This window comes from Urocitellus parryii, chromosome 2, assembly GCF_045843805.1.
Source record: "Urocitellus parryii isolate mUroPar1 chromosome 2, mUroPar1.hap1, whole genome shotgun sequence".
Taxonomy (NCBI): domain Eukaryota; kingdom Metazoa; phylum Chordata; class Mammalia; order Rodentia; family Sciuridae; genus Urocitellus; species Urocitellus parryii.
Window position 1 is genome coordinate 183,191,613 of NC_135532.1, and position 16,050 is coordinate 183,207,662.

The 16,050-nt window shown below is 40.0% G+C and overlaps 1 protein-coding gene across 3 annotated transcripts; it reads right to left on the reverse strand.

Moving 5' to 3' along the window:
* Positions 1 to 344: 344 nt before the first annotated feature.
* On the reverse strand, positions 345 to 11,106 carry Adipoq (adiponectin, C1Q and collagen domain containing). 3 transcript variants are annotated; one of them, XM_026389335.2, is made up of 3 exons: positions 11,044 to 11,106; positions 3,072 to 3,293; positions 345 to 2,191 (listed from the first exon to the last, which is right to left on the reverse strand). In XM_026389335.2, exons 2-3 carry the CDS (start codon positions 3,283 to 3,285, stop codon positions 1,671 to 1,673), a joined length of 735 nt encoding a protein of 244 aa, XP_026245120.1. In that variant the 5' UTR covers positions 3,286 to 3,293; positions 11,044 to 11,106; the 3' UTR covers positions 345 to 1,670. The 3 variants fall into 3 exon arrangements, with proteins under 3 accessions (XP_026245120.1, XP_026245121.1, XP_026245122.1); XM_026389336.2 differs by lacking the exon at positions 11,044 to 11,106 and adding an exon at positions 10,758 to 10,822; XM_026389337.2 differs by lacking the exon at positions 11,044 to 11,106 and adding an exon at positions 10,675 to 10,694.
* Positions 11,107 to 16,050: the final 4,944 nt, after the last annotated feature.

Sequence of the window (16,050 nt, forward strand, 5' to 3'; positions counted from 1 at the left end):
CTAACTAACCCAAAGTTCATCCCTTTTTAAACCACATTCCTTCCTCCAGAAATAAAAACACACTTCACATGCAGCAAGTGCTTTTACTTTTAATGTTAGATAACAATTTTATTTGTAGAAAATAATGATATGCAAGTACTTTAAAAAACAAAGCTTTGTCTTATTTTTTGTCTTATTTTTTTCAAAATAACCACTTAATGAAAAACAACATACATATAAAAGGGAATCATCCAGAACTTAAAACTGTAGGCAAAAATGGGTTTTCCATTCCTATATTAATACACACGCTATGATTACTTTTCCTAAAACCACCATCAACCACCTGTATTTCTTAAAAAATAAAATAAAAAATAAAAAGAATAAATTCAGGAGGCCCAAGTCATCCCCAGCCTTGACAGTATCCATAGAAAGAATGGTTTCCAAATTCCTCCCTGCATTTTGCATTTCAGGTTCAAGTTATCTTTTTGAAGGAGAAATCTTTAAGTTCTGTAAAGTATAATCACCCTTTCTCTGATGGGAAAGGTTTAAGCTATCTATTTGAGTAAGGATTTGGTGCTTAAAACCAGGGAATTCCTAAATTAAAGATATTTCTACAGATGATGAAGCTTTGGTTATATGAAGAGAATGAGGTGGAATTAATTCTGGGTACATATGAGATTCAAGAGATCAGTCTTCATCAGGCATTTATCAAGGACCTGCAAGGGATTCATGGGTGAAGGAAGCCCTCACCAGGCAGTTGCCCCTAGTTTGAGTGATGATGCCTCCCACATCCAGGACACTCATTGATAGTAAAACAGAGGGACACAGAAAGTACTGTGTGCAAGGAAAGTTTGCAAGAAACAGAGGTCACATTAGAGAAGCTCCTATCCAGGTGGACTTGAGGAACAGGGAAGAATTCAACATTTGGAGATGGAAGCAGTTTTCTTAGGTGGAAAGAAGAGCATGAGGAGAGACAGAGAAGAACAAGTACAGAGCAGTTCAGAAGCCATTGTGTGGTCCCGCTGGGATGGGACCTACCATAGAACCAACCACCTTCTCTGAGGGAGCTCTGCTGGGAGTAGATTTGACCTGATGAAGAGGAATTCAGAGATCCTTAGGTGAGGTGGGAAACAGACCCAAACCAACACTCCAAAGAGGCCATGTTCTTCTACAAGGGAAAACAGTCTGGTAAGAAAAGTCCAAGGCTCTGGGTTTGATTTTTAACTCTGCCACTTAATTCTCAACCTCAGGACCCCAACTGTAAAAAGAGGAGATTAGTGTCTTTCCTGTATACTTTATAGGATTGGCATGAATGTCAGGAGACACAGTGGGCACAAAATAGCATTGTCACCTACTTCTTGGCAGTCATTACAGGGTGATACTCCCTCAGTACTTGTTATTATTATTCTATTATTACTACTACATAAGAGATCCTGGAGGCCAGGAATCATATCATCTTCAAGACTAGAAACAACAGTACATGACTTTTGTGAAAATTAATTCCACCTCATTCTCTCCACATAACCAAATCCTATCCTAATTAATTAACTAATGAGTAAATGGACCAATAATGTTTAAAATTCTCATACTGAACAATAAAATCAATCTCTTTGCTATGCTGAAAGATGTTGACGGTTCTTTAATTGACTTTTTGACTGTTGGGTCTGGTGGAGGCTCAGAGTGAGTAGTGATCAGTTGGTGTCATGGTAGAGAAGAAATCCTGTGAAGGTAGAGTCATTAACATTGTCAGCATAGACTCCATTATGTTCTCCATCCCCATACACCTGAAGCCAGACTTGATCGCCCACCTCCAGATGAAGGAGCACAGAGCCAGAGGCCTGGTCCACATTCTTGTCCTGGTACTGGTCATAGGTGAAGAGCGTAGCTTTGTCCTTCTTGAAGAGGCTGACCTTCACATCCTTCAGGTAGACTGTGATATGGTAGGAGAAGTAGTACAGCCCAGGAATGTTGCAGTGGAATTTGCCAGTGGTGCCATCATAGTGGTTTTGCTGATTGTAGAAGATCTTGGTAAAACGAATGGGAACATTGGGGATGGTGTCCTTGGTTTCCAGTCCCACACTGAATGCTGACCGGTATACATAAGCACCTTCTCCAGGTTCTCCTTTCCTGCCTGGGATTCCTGGAAAGCCTCGGGGACCTTCAGCCCCAGTCACTCCAATTTCACCAGTGTCACCCTTAGGACCAACAAGACCTAGAGAATGAGACAATTTCAGTGACCACAGGAAATGGAGCTCTTGTCTAGGTTTTGTCCAGCTAAAACCACTGTCCCTGGGACCTCCACCCACAGCCTGCCTGACAGAACAAGGAGAAATGTCACCTCCTCTTTGTACATACCCCAGAGCCCAGCGGGTTCTCACAAATAAATCTCCAACCTTATCTCCTATAAGTTTCCATCATAGACTCTCTACCTTTTAACCCTTAGTATACTGGCTCAACCAATTACAGTTTTGCCCTCTATCTGCTCTGTCCATGATGCCCTCTATCCTCTATTCCGCCTACACATCTTTCAAGGTCTGACTCAAATCCTGCCTTCTCAAAGAAATTTCATATTAATCCAGATCTTCATTGAGCATGTTTTCTCTGTGTTCCACACTTTGGACACTTGTTTACATTCAGTTTGGCTTTCTTGTAGTAACCCGTAACAGAGTCTTCTACGTTAGAGTTATCCTCTTAACAAAACCAAGAGTTCTCCGAAACTTGTGGAGAACATTGGAGAGTATGCAGTTGAATACTGCTGGAAGAATGCTGCTGGAAGAAACAGGAATGAATGAGAAAAGAATAGGAAAAGTGAACATCTGGGGAATAAGAGTGAGGGTGAGGATGGGAAAAGGGACAAGGAAGGAGATGCAAGTGGAACGGAGTCAAGGAAATTTGGATTTAAAGGTACCACTTTGTCTCTCCCCTGGACGTCCAACTCAAAATCCATTCCAGGCTGCTTAATGGTCACATAAGAAAAAAGTGCTGCATGTTTCCTATGTCTAGGCCTTAAGTAATAACCAGTGCTCTCATGTAGCCCTGGAGGCCCTCCTCTACCCAGGATTGATGGAGGAAACAAAAAACCTTGTTCTTACCTGCATCTCCCTTCTCACCCTTCTCACCAGGGGTGCCATCTCTTCCATCACGGCCTGGGGTTCCATTATGACCAGGATGCCCTGGGATGCCTGCCATCCAACCTGCACAGGCCCCCTTGGGCATGGGAAGCAGGGCTCCTGGCCCTTCAGTGGTAACATCCTGGGCATGACTAAGCAGGCCTAATAGCAGTAGAAGGGCTTGCAGCAACAGCATCCTGAGTCCTGAAATCAACATGGACACTGTCAGCCGTGGGAGAGGCAGTCCCCACGATAGCACCCCCAGTCGGGAATGTGTAGCACTTAAACCATCTCAGCAGGGTCCACTCCAAGAACTGTCAAGATTTTCTTGACTATTTGAACCTACCTTGATCTCTTTCTATCCCCAAATTTGCAATGCTTAGCATTATTCCCTGTACGAAGTTTCCTTTCCTCAGCAGGAGTGTGAGTTCATGATGGCAGGGATGACTCTCTTCAAATTCCCCATATCTGAGCACAGGACCAGGTACAGGGAATGCTCCAAGAGGCAGCTGGCCAATCACCACTCTTGAGTTTTCCAAGAATGATGACTCAGATCTGTCCACTCCACTCAACCAACTTCTCTCTCCTTGTCTCCCTTCTTCTTCTTCTTCTTTTCTCCTTCCTTTTCTCTCATTTTCTGTGACTATTCCTTCTTCTTTCTCCCCACACTTCTCTTTCTTCCTCTTCCCCTCTCCTGGGTCATATGTTTGGCCATTTGGTACATGTATACACAGAGCCTCACCTTGAACTAATCAGACAACCAGAGATGTGTTGTCCTATGAGGACATCCACTGATCCTTTGCCTGGGCCACATACCTATCCCTCCTCACTTCCCAAACCCTACTCAGCCTTCAGGACACAGTTTGTATGTCACTTCCTTCAGGAAGTCCTCCTGTCCTCCCTCTCCCATCTGGGTTGGTTGTTCCTCCTCTGTTCCCCCAGTTTCCTGTCTTACCTCTATTATTACCCTTTTTGCACTCTACTATAATTCCTAATTTGCTCACCTGTTTTTCCATTAAACAGACACCATCGGGCAAGTCTAATATTTTGCAAACACAGAGCAGAAACCAAATAAATATTTTTATAACAAAAGAAAGAAAAAGAGAGAATTAGAGAGGGGAAGAGAAAGAAAGAGAAAAAGAAAAAAGAGAAAAGGAAGGAGGGACGGTGGAGTGTATTAAAATGTGTACTCTGGGAGCCCTAGCAGAGAGCTCAAGTGGGATAGGTGTCCAAGGGCCTTTGGGTCCCAGAATCAACCCTCCATAGCCCTCTCCCAGAAGAGGGCCCTATTCAGGCCCCTTATGGACTTTGGACCCCTCCTAGAGTCTGGGAGATCATCATTGGATGATCTTAGATGCCACATCTGGTGGCCGGGGTCTTTGTCTCTCCATTTTTCTCTAAACAAGAAGTTAAAAGAAAGAATGGCTGGGTAGGAAATAGGTTCTAGGATCCTGGATCAGAAGTGTCACTAAAATCCTCTGTGAGATAAGGTGGTGAGTTACAAAGACCTGATTCTAAATGAAATGTACTCCATGTCCTTGTTTTACTCCAAAGACTCACTGTTTTTCATGAGTTTGCTGGGCTCTCCTATACTACATGAAGCTTCAGAATAAGATTTGTTTTTAGAATAAATTGCTTCTCTGTGAAAAATGTAGGAAAGACCCTGATTGGCAATCTTACATCAGATTTGCATGGTATCTGGAATACCACTTCTACACCCTTTTACCTGGGGCACTATGCTGCCCTCTTCATGTGGCACAACCAACTCATTTTTCATCTGTATCATATATGTATGTATGTGTGCTTATATATATATTTATATTGTGAGTACACATATATGCATGTGTATATGTGTTGCATAAGCTTTTTAGAAATTGCAGAAAAGAAAATAATTTCTAATACCAAGAATTTCTGTTTATTTTTATTATTTTATTTTATTTTATTTGTGTGTGTGTGTGTGTGTGTGTGTGCGCGCGCGCGCACGGTGCTGGGGATTGAACCCAAGGCCCTGTGCATGCAAGGCAAATATTCTACCAACTGAGCTATATCCCTAGCCCCTCCCTGTTTATTTTTAAATAGTAGAAGTTATACTTTACACAGAAATTTACTCTTCTATATTTGTTTTATCATTTTATAGTTTTTATAACCACCCTTTCTGAATGCTAATCCATCAATGGATTTGACTTGACAAAAATATACTTGGTCATTCTATTTTGGGGAACTTTCTGTTTAAATTCATTTAAAATGTCATTTTATATTCTGTAACAAATAATATTACATATCATTTTAAAATTATATTTTTAAACACCCATAGGTATATGACTTTTCCTCCAATTATTATCCCAATATAACATATTTCTAGAAGTTACTGGACCAAGAATGATGAACATTTTTTCAAGTATCTTGATATACATTCCCATACTTGAGGATGTCACTCTGCTATCCAGTAGCATGTCAGCATGTATATAAAAGGACCAGCTTTGAATATTATCACGAAAAACACTTTTTTCTTGTTGTTAGTTTAGTGAGCAAAAGAAATGGTATCTCACTGCTATATTTTGTATCCTTGAGTCATTAATGAGTTGTACATTTTATTAAAATCCTATTTCCTAATTTTTTTTTTTTTTTTTGGTACCGGAGATTGAACCCAGGGGCGCTTAAACATGGAGCAACAGCCCCAGTCCTCTTTATTTTTTATTTTGAGACAGAATCTCTCTAAGTTGCTTAGTGCCTCACTAAGTTGTTGAAGCTGGCTTGAACCTGTGATCCTCCTGCCTACTCCCAACCTCCAGATCTGCTGGGATTTACCGGCATACGCCACAATGCCTGGTCTATTTCCTAATTTAATTTCCTTTTTCAGATAGCTTTGTTACTCAATTTATCATGAATATAATGTTTACAGAATCAACATGTGTGAGCTCTTTGTATCAACACTTTGCCATACATGCTGGGACTGTTTTCTCCGGTGTTAGATTATCCTTCTGTTTACCCTAATTTCTATTTATACAGAAGGTTCAGTTTTTACATAGACAATTCTATAGTTTTCTTTGTTTCCAGGTGTTAAATAGCCCTTATCAAAGTTGGGATTGGGTAAATATTTGATTTTCTTCTATTTTTCCTATCATTTGATATATTGAAAGTTTCCTTCTCTACTTCATCTCTGGTTTTGTCTTGATGTAAGCTGTGATCCCAGATATTCAATGATTTTTTCGCCCATTTGAAGACCAACTATTTAAGCTCCTTTAACTAAATTAACATTTCCCTCTCTTTTGATCTGATGCATTATTTATCAAATATCAGGTTCTATTATAATTTTATAAGTAAAGTCAGAATTGAGAATGAGACTGGCAGACAGATAGGAGAAGGAGAGGGACAGTGACAAACAAGAACCACAGAGACCCTTGCCGCTCCTTAGGGGTCATAAGTCTCCTTCAATACTCCTTTTCTCATCTGTGTGTGCCTTGATCGCCCTCTACTGAATTTGGAGGACTTGGGAAAGTGCCCGAAACAAAATGAGAGGTAGCTCAAGGTTGGTATGTCCCAAGGTTAGAAGAAAGAAGTGAATTAGAGGAGAAGCCAAGAAGAGACCAGCAAAGCCCCCTGTATGTTTCAGGAGGTGCTTGTTCTGAACTTAAGATTTCATGTGTCTTTAAGCTTTCCCACTATTTGGCATGCCTGCCCTCTCTTCTTACAACTTGACCAATAAAACTCAGAACTTTGGCTTTATGCTTGTGTTCCGCAGAAATGAGGAAAGAAATATCTGTGCGGCTCTGTTATTTTCCGTAGGGAGACAGGAGGAGAGAGTCCAGAATGTGCAAACTAGTTGTGGCACCTAAAGATAAAAGGTGGGTTGGTGGTCTACCCCAAGTGCTTGGAGGAAATGCAAAGACAATTCTCTGACTCCGCCCCTTCTCTGAAAAATTGAGATCCTGTTCTCCTAACCCAAGGGAACACGATCTGTCTCCAACACTTCAGTGTTATGGACAGCTTTCTCCAGTTACAGATGTAATCAGTCTGGGTCCTCTGAGGGTGGCATAAGGTAGAGGTGCAGAAAAGGGAAAAGAAAGGAATGAGGACATCAGGACGTTTCTGATGCTGAGAGAAGAGTCTGATTGAAGAAGGCTGCATTCCAACCCAATTCTAGATGAAAAATGAGCAGTTGATAACTACTGAAAGTCAATGTAAAGATGCCTCATTTTCAAAAAAAATTACAAAACTATTTGTATTCTTTGTTTAGATAAAGAATTGTTATGCTTTGATTTCCAAAAACGTCTGTTTCTATGGGGAAAACATTATTAAATGAAACTAAGGATTAATCTAAGACTTAATCATACCTATAAAGAAAAACTTACATGGGTCATAAAGCTAAATCCTAGGACTGCTTATAATCCTTTGCCTGTGGAAAATATTACCTGTAAAGTCCCTACCTCATGTAATGTCTCTCTTAATTCTCACAACCATCTTGAGAGACAGTATGGGGTAGAATAAGAAGCACAGACTCTACAATCTTAGTACCTAGGTGACAAGTATTTGTTCTTACCCTTAATGTGTTATAATCTTTCAAGTTTGTTGGAGGATTTAATGACCTAGAACGTTGGTTTGGTACATGTCAGTGCTCAATAAATGTCAGTTATGACTGAGTCCATTTTGGAGTGAGGAAAACGAGAGGTTAAGTGACTTGCCCAAGATCCCAGAATTAAACACAGAGGATCTGAAAGTCAAACTCAGGTCCTCTGGATCCCAATAACAGACAGTTCTTCAACGTAGCCCAGGAGGGAAAGCATTGCACTCACATACCTTCCCTTTAGTATTCTTCCCCATGGAGTGGGGATGACAGAGGATAGTGTGGAAAGACCTGGCCTGCAAATTATGAAGCAGGAGACCTGGCTTCTCCCCCAGGCTCCTCCTCACTCTCTGGGTGTCTTACTTCTTCTACCCACCTTTCAGACTTCATGCGCTTTGTCTATAAATGTGGGGTATTAATTCTTACCTAGCCTATTTCACAATATTGTTATGAAAACCAGTTGGTAGAAAGCATGAAAAAGTATTTTATGAACATATAAAGTGCTCTACAGTAAGTGAGAGAAGAGAAGCAAACAAATATTTTTGGACTACTTTTACATATCCATTTCCCTTCTCCCCATCATTTTCTTTTACTGGTGCATTAGAATTGTACATATGTTGGGTTTTGTTATTACATGTATGTTCATTCACATAGTATAGCAATATAATTTGGCCAATATCATTCCCCAGTATTTCGCCTTTCCCTCCTTCCTCTCCCCTGTCCATTTCCTCTACTCTTTTCTCATTTTACCCATAATGCTAGGAGATAGAACTCGGTTGTCACAAGAGAAATCCAACAATTAGAGAGATTCAGTAATTTCTATCCAAGGATAACAAGCAAATGAGAGCAAAAGTACAATTTGAAACCAAAATCACCACACTGGCCTGATCTTCCTGGCAAACTGTACACAGGCATGAGTTCATTCCCCTTTTAAATTCATAAGGAGATGATCATGATGTGCTTGGGATCTTAAGGGGCCAGAGTATGATCTCTCATTTTCCTGTTGAAAATATAAGAGAAATTCCACTTTGACCTGCTGGAATTTCAATAGCAATAGCATAATCTTGTGAAATACAAGGACAGGATCCCCTTTGGGACTAGCAAGAGACAGAGCTCTATGGGGGAAGAGGTTGCCAAACTGGTGCCAACTGCTCCAGCAGGAAAAGTCAGAACAGTGCACAAAATCTTCACATCCAGAGCCAAAGTGACCTCAGAAATCATCTATTCACTGTCCCGGTTTTTCAAAGGGTAAGACTGCAGGAAAGGAAGAGGGAAGTATTTATTAGATCCTCACAGAAGCCAGATACCATGTGAGGAGTGTTTACACATCATTTATTTTCACCTTAACAAGAGCTCCCTGAAGGAAGAAAACTGACCCACACTTTAGAGATAAAGAAATAGAGATAAAAGAAATGATCTCAGAGAAATCTCTGTTACAACTTCCAAACCGGTAAACCATCCACCACTGACCTTCAGACTCTGTTTCCCAATCTGCTAAGGTACACAAGAACACTTTGAAATTGGTGAACACTTTGGCATATCATCTGACTTTATTTCATCCTCCCATACTCCCGCTTTGTACTCTACTTTATAAGAGACCCTCAGACTCAAAGAGGTTGAAATGCTGGCTTCATATCACACAACAATTGGTTAAGTGGCTTGAAATTGCTACTCTTAAAGTTTGAAATAGTAAAATATTGGCAATTTTGCATGATAAAGCCTAATGATAAATGGTAGAATCATAAATCTACTCAACTCTGTCTGGCTCCTAGAATTGTCTGAAAGTTTTCACTCAGCCTGAAACAGATGTCAGTATTCCTAGGCTTGCCACACCCATACACAAACACACGTGCATACGCACATTCACTCATACCTTCAAGCAACTGGTAAAGCAAAACATCCTTCCACTGCATTTTTAGGATGAGTCTCCCTCCCCAAGAAGTTTTCCCAATTGAATACTCCTGATCTCTAAAACACATCACTCCTGACCTCAGCCAAGTACCTGGAGTACTGATCCTCTGACTTGGTGAGCAGATAGTAGAGAGTTTGTCCCTGCAACCACCTTAAAAAGGACAAGAAGCAAGACTGGTGTCTCTCCTTGAGACTTCTCAAGATGTAAGGAAGGGTGACAACAGAGGGCCACTGATGAAGCTGCAGGGTTTGATTTCTTTCTACTGCTCAGCTCCATTAGCCAAGCTGGCACCACTGTGTTCCTTTGGCCATATTCTGCTAGGATATTCTGACCCCAACCAGTCAAGACAGAACAAGCCTTACTCCTAACAGTCCAGAGGAGTAAATCAAGAATCAGAATCAAGGGCTGGGGATGTGGCTCAAGCGGTAGCGCACTCGATCCTCAGCACCACAAACAAACAAAGATGTTGTGTCTGCCGAAAACTAAAAAGTAAATTCTCTCTCTCTCTCTCTCTCTCTCTCTCTCTCTCTCTCTCTCTCTCTCAAAAAAAAAAAAATTTAAAAAAAGAATCAGAATCAAGCATGAGGCTTGATTAAAAAGCCAGAACATCTCCATATCGGCGACCTGTGTCCTCTAATCCATGAGGGGCTGCTCTGACTTCTAATCCCCTACCCCTGCCCACCCCACTCTGACCACCGCTTCTACAGGTGAAAACCACCAGGAAGCTTCAGAGGCAGCACTCTCTGGGACAAATAGGATTGGGCTTGGCAAAGATCAGGCAGATCCAGGCGCTCCTCTCAGAAAGTACCTTTCAAAAATGAGATTTCTTATAACTTTCCCAGACTATTTTCTCTTTACCTCACTTGAAACCCTCAATTGCCTGGCAAGATATCCCCATAGCTATGATATCCCCAAATCTACAGACAATGGCCACACCACACTCATCTTTTATCTCATGAACCACCCAGTGTGTGGCCAGTAGCACATACCCAACCATCTTTGTTGAACTGAATCAAGTGGCAGAGCCAATTTTAAACTCAAGTCTGAGGTCAAACCTCTACTTAATTTTTCCCAAGCTGCTTCTGCACATGCTGATTCCTTTGCTGTACCTGGTCAGGCTGAGAAGTGATTTAATCCCTTGTCCTTTATCAAATCTGACTCCATCTGTGGACAAGCCCTCCCATTCACTGACCTTAACCTTTTTCTCAGTAGGCATCCTCCCACAAGTGAATTAGGAAAATTCAAGATGGCACTAGGCTTTTTGGCCAGAAGGAACAATTCTTTCTCTCTTGGAGTTCTGGAGAATTGAGAAAAAATTCTGAGGCTTGTCTGCTTCGACCAGTTCTGCCTTCCCCTGGGTTTTGCCCATAACAAATTCTATACTATGACAGACAGGAAAAAAACTGGGCACATCCCAGCTAAGGCTGGGCAGTCATCTCCCGCCCCCCAAGCCTGGAACTTAATAGAATTGCTCTTACCCTCTGGTATGGAGTCAGACCCACCAACTTAGTCAATATGGACGGATGTGAGAAGGAGAAGGCCTTCTCTCAAGAGCCTGGTACTCATGGGGACAGACAGTCCCCACCTCACAAATGTCCTTTCTCATTGGCCAGCCAAGGAAGGGCCAAAGACCAATGAATGGGCACCTTGTCCCTGGCAATCATCTTGGGTCTTCACCCTAGGGAACCTGGTGCAACCCAGCAGACTCAGGAAGCCAAGTGGATCTTGAGTCAAAACACTCCTGTTCCCACACATTGACCCTTATTTGTGCCTTCTACCACAGCAACAGAAAGCAGGACAGGGGTAAAGACCACAACAGGAAAACAGGACATTTCTGTATCTGAGAGGAAACTTCCTCAAGTAAAATAAATTGCTCAGTTGTCCAAGAGACCTCCTTCTCCCACAGACTTTTCCTAATAAATCAAGGATATTAATTATTATATCACACTCCTGCTTATTGGGCACGATTAAATATGAGATTGTGTGGCTCAGACATCAAGATTTAAGCAGGAAGAACAGCCAGATGGTGCTCGGCATGAGGGTAAGAAACAGAATGCACCCTCTACTCTCTGACCTGGACCCTGAATTTAGGAAAGACTTTGTGTATTAATTCTAAGAGCTGAGATGAAGGAAAGTTCCCAGGTGGTGTAGGGCTTGGCAAGTTCAAAACATTTAGAGGTCCTGAATTCTCAAAGTTTATGGCCTACATGAAAATCAAATATAATATGACAGAAAACATCTATAAAAGTTGGTATTAGAACACCATATTTCAGGATTTTCTGGTTCTAAATCTCAAAATAAAGTTTCACAAATAAACTTTATGTGTGTGTTTGGGCCCTGATTTTCCAGTACATTGAGCAGTACATTAATCTGTCTATTGGGGAACACAGCCCTGGACTGGAACCAGCCTGCAGGACTGGAAACTGCCCCCCCACTTAGGTATTCCTATAAGGCTCAGGTTGGAGTGACAACATTCAACACCCTGGTCTCTCTTGACAATTCATGTTTTATTTTTGAAGGGCAGGATCAGAGTTAATTCTTGCAATCCACAAATCCTAATGAATTGATCATGACCCGAGCAGAGGCTCTGGATGCCAGCCACAACTTTAACAGGACATTCAGAAACAAAATGTTCTCAGGTACAGGCTGGGCATGTCACCTGCCCCCTAACCACCACTCCCTACTGACAACACAGACCCTGAGTCCCCCAGAAAAGTCAAGTCCACCAGTAAAATTCTGACCTAAAGCCTTGGGCTGCTGCTAATATGCAAATATTTCTAGAAACATCACATTAGGACCCAGAAATTGGAAACTTGAGCTCCTTTCCAAGGGCTACTGGCTTACGTAGGGTGCCTGCAAAAATGAGGTTCTATGTACTTTAGCAGGTAAGTTTTACTAAGGAGAAAACAAAGAAATGGTAGAAACTCTCAGTTACATTACTGGTTTATTTTTATTTATTTAATTTATTTTTAAATTTTCTTATTTATGTTTGGTCTGTGTTACTGTTTCTAGGAATGTAAATTTCATGAGAACAGGGGTTTGTCTATCCAAGGCTGTATCTTTCAACCCCTAAAACAGGACCTAGTACAAGTTAAATAACAATGAATGTCTAATCAATGAATAAGCAAGTGCTCATGCTCAATACTCTCTTGGAGATAACTGTGATTTTTCTGGAACTTCACAAATAAAGAACCCAGAGTTCAACCAGAGTAACTTGTTCAAGGCACAGATCCAAGATGTCAACCTAGATCTGTGTGACTACAAAATGCACATGCTTTCTAATAGCTCGTGTCCTTTCCCCTCCTGATGGTCTGAGAAAGCAAGATTCATGTATGTGCTTCAGGGTAGCTTTGGAATGGCAAAAAAGTGGTGGTGGTGGGGGGGGGGCATTTTCCTCTACCCTTATGGGAATGCAGCTGGTTTCAGCAGTCTTTATTGCACAAAGGTGGAATGACTTTAGCCCCACAATCACACAAGATTGTGCTGGGTCTGGCTGTCAGCCGGTGGCATTGTGAAAGCCTGTTATTTTGTGAGGCCTCAGGGAAATCTGCCATCTACCACAAAGGCCATCATGTGGAAAGAGCAATTCTGGGGCATGCTGGTTTAAAGACTATAACTGGAAAACATTCAATCAGAAATGCCTTGAGGCTAGTTCTTTTCCCAAGACAGAAATGTTGCTATCTAGAATGAAGTAACCACATAAATGTAACCATTTTCTCCAGGGGTCCTTGTATTGTTCAAGTCAGCATGTGAATTGGGATACTGAATAACAGGCAAGATGACTCAGTTTCCTTTAACTATGGTAAAGGTAAACTTAACTATATATTTGCCATATATAACTAGCTATATATTTTTGCTTAATCATAATTTTTAAAGAATAATCTTAACTGAAATAAGTAAGCGTAATAACCTTATTTTGAAAAATTATACTAAATTTGGAGCACATGGCAGAGTGAGTCCACCCTGCAGCATTCCTGCAGCATCTAGATTTTGTAGTCACACAGATCTAGGTTGACATCTTGGATTCCATTCCATCCTCCAAATCCCTACAAATGGCTTGAAAGAAAAATTCTTTTTCCTTGAACTGAGTATGTTGCTCAGTGGTAGAGCACTTGCCTAATACACATGTGAGGCTCTGACACTGCAAAAAAAAAAAAAAAAAAAGAGAGAGAGAGAGAGAGAGAACAAGTGCCAAATAAGTACATAAAAAGTTATTCAACATAATTAATCATTTGAGGAAAATATAATTTAAAGCCACAGTGAGATATCACTACATAGCTGGTAGAATGGCTAAAATAAAAAATAGTGAGAAATATCATAGTGGTAGATTTGTGTTATTATACAACTGTAAAAATGGCAGAGTGAGTCCACCCTGTGGACTAGTGAGAATATGAAACCCTAAGAATGAAACTTAATTAATCTATGTGTTGGATTTTAGGTGATTAAAAGAAAAAGTGTGGGTAAAATAGATAATATAAAATATATTTAAAATTAGAAATAATGAGAATACTACATTTGGTTAAGAGTGCATAAAAATGGATCACTCACAAAAAATGGAAATGAAAAATGATATACCCACTCTGAAAAATAATTCAACAGTTTCTTAAAAAATTAAATAGCAGTCATACTCCTCTGTGTGGAAATAATTATAAAAACCCAGAAAATGTGTGACACTAATAATAAATTAACCAAATTATGCTATGTACATGTATGAATATATCACAATGCATTCCAATTTTATATATAACTATAAGGTACCAATTCAAAAATAAATACAAAAATAGAAGGAAGACCAATAAAGTATGGAAAGGGATCAGGGGAGGGAGGAAGGGAGAAAGAAGAAGTTGACAAAAAAGAATTAATCCTAAAAATAAAAATGAAAATTATGTCTACCCAAAACCTATACATTAAAAACCTGGAAAATTATGTATACATATCTATGTATATGTACATAGATATGTATGTGTAGGGGTGTGTGTGTGTGTGTATGTGTACATATATATTTGCCCATTTGCATGAATAAGTAGGATAAATTTATAACAATGGAATTGCAGGATCAAGGGATAGGCACAATTTAAGTTTAGATAGTTATTATAAATCAAATCTCCCAAATCCAATATTGATTTATATTCCTCTCAACATGGCATGAAAGTATCTGTTCTCCTATATTCTTGTCAATACTCAGTACTGTTAAATATTTAAATATATAATATTCTAATGGGTTTTATAAAAAGTCTCATTTTAATTTGTATTTTTCTATCATCTATGAGTGCAAACTGCTTTTTATATATTTGTTGGTTACATGCATTTGTTTTCTTGTGAACTATGTTTCTTTCCTGTTCAATTGTCCGTAATAATTTTTAGAAGTTCTTTGTACAGCATGAAAATCGATCCTTTGTTATATGATTTGAAACTTGAATCTATCCACTTTAAAAATGTTTTATACAAATATTTTTGTGACAATGCAGTCTAATTATTAACATTTTCCTTTTGGGATCCTAAATTTTGTGTCTTGCCTGAAAAGATGCTCCCAGTTTCAAAGTTGTTCTTTAAAATAAACAGCTTTTCTTTTTTTCTTTTTTGAGATGGGGGTCTCACTATGTTGCCCAGGTTGGCCTTGAACTCCTGGGCTCAAAGGATCCTCCTGCCTCAGTCTTCCCAGTAGCTGAGACTCTACCAGTGAGCTGCATCCCAGTAATTTGGGATGAGCTACATCCCCAAATTTTTAAAGGACATTCTGTCCTTTGAAAAACAAAATAATTACAGATTTGTCAAATGAAAGAATTAAAAAATAAAATCATGAACATTTTATACAGAGACATGTTTTATTTATTTATTTGGTACTGAAAATTGAACCCAGGGGTTATTTGAGCTACATTCCTAGCACTTTGTTTGTTTGTTTGTTTGTTTGTTTTGTTTTGTTTTGTTTTCAGACAGGGTCTGGCTAAGTTTTTTAGGGCCTTGCTAAATTGCTGAGGTTGATATGGAACTTCCAATCTTCCTGCCTCTACCTCTGAAGTAGTTGGAATTACAGGTGTGCACCACCTTGCCGGCTCATATTTTAAAGAATAATCTTGGAACTGGGAAGGAGGAGGTATGGCAGTAGGAAAGTTGGTGGAACGAGAGGAACAACATTACCCTAAGTACATGTATTACTGCACATATGGTGCGACTCTATATCGTGTACAACCAGAGGAATGAAAAGTTGTGCTCCAATTTTGTACAATGAGTGGAAAAGCTTTCTGTTGTCATGTGTAACTGATTAGAACTAATAAAAAATAAATTTTAAAAAACCTTTCCAACCTCACGATGACAGGGAGCTATTGTAGAGAAGGACTTCACACACATGTTGGCCAAGCACAGAGATGCTAATGTGGTGATGAGAGCTCTGCACTAAGAGTTGGAGCCTCTAGATTCTAGCCCCTGCTGTGCTGCAGGCTGGTGGGGCGACTACTGCACATATTAATACATGTAGCTATAAGAAA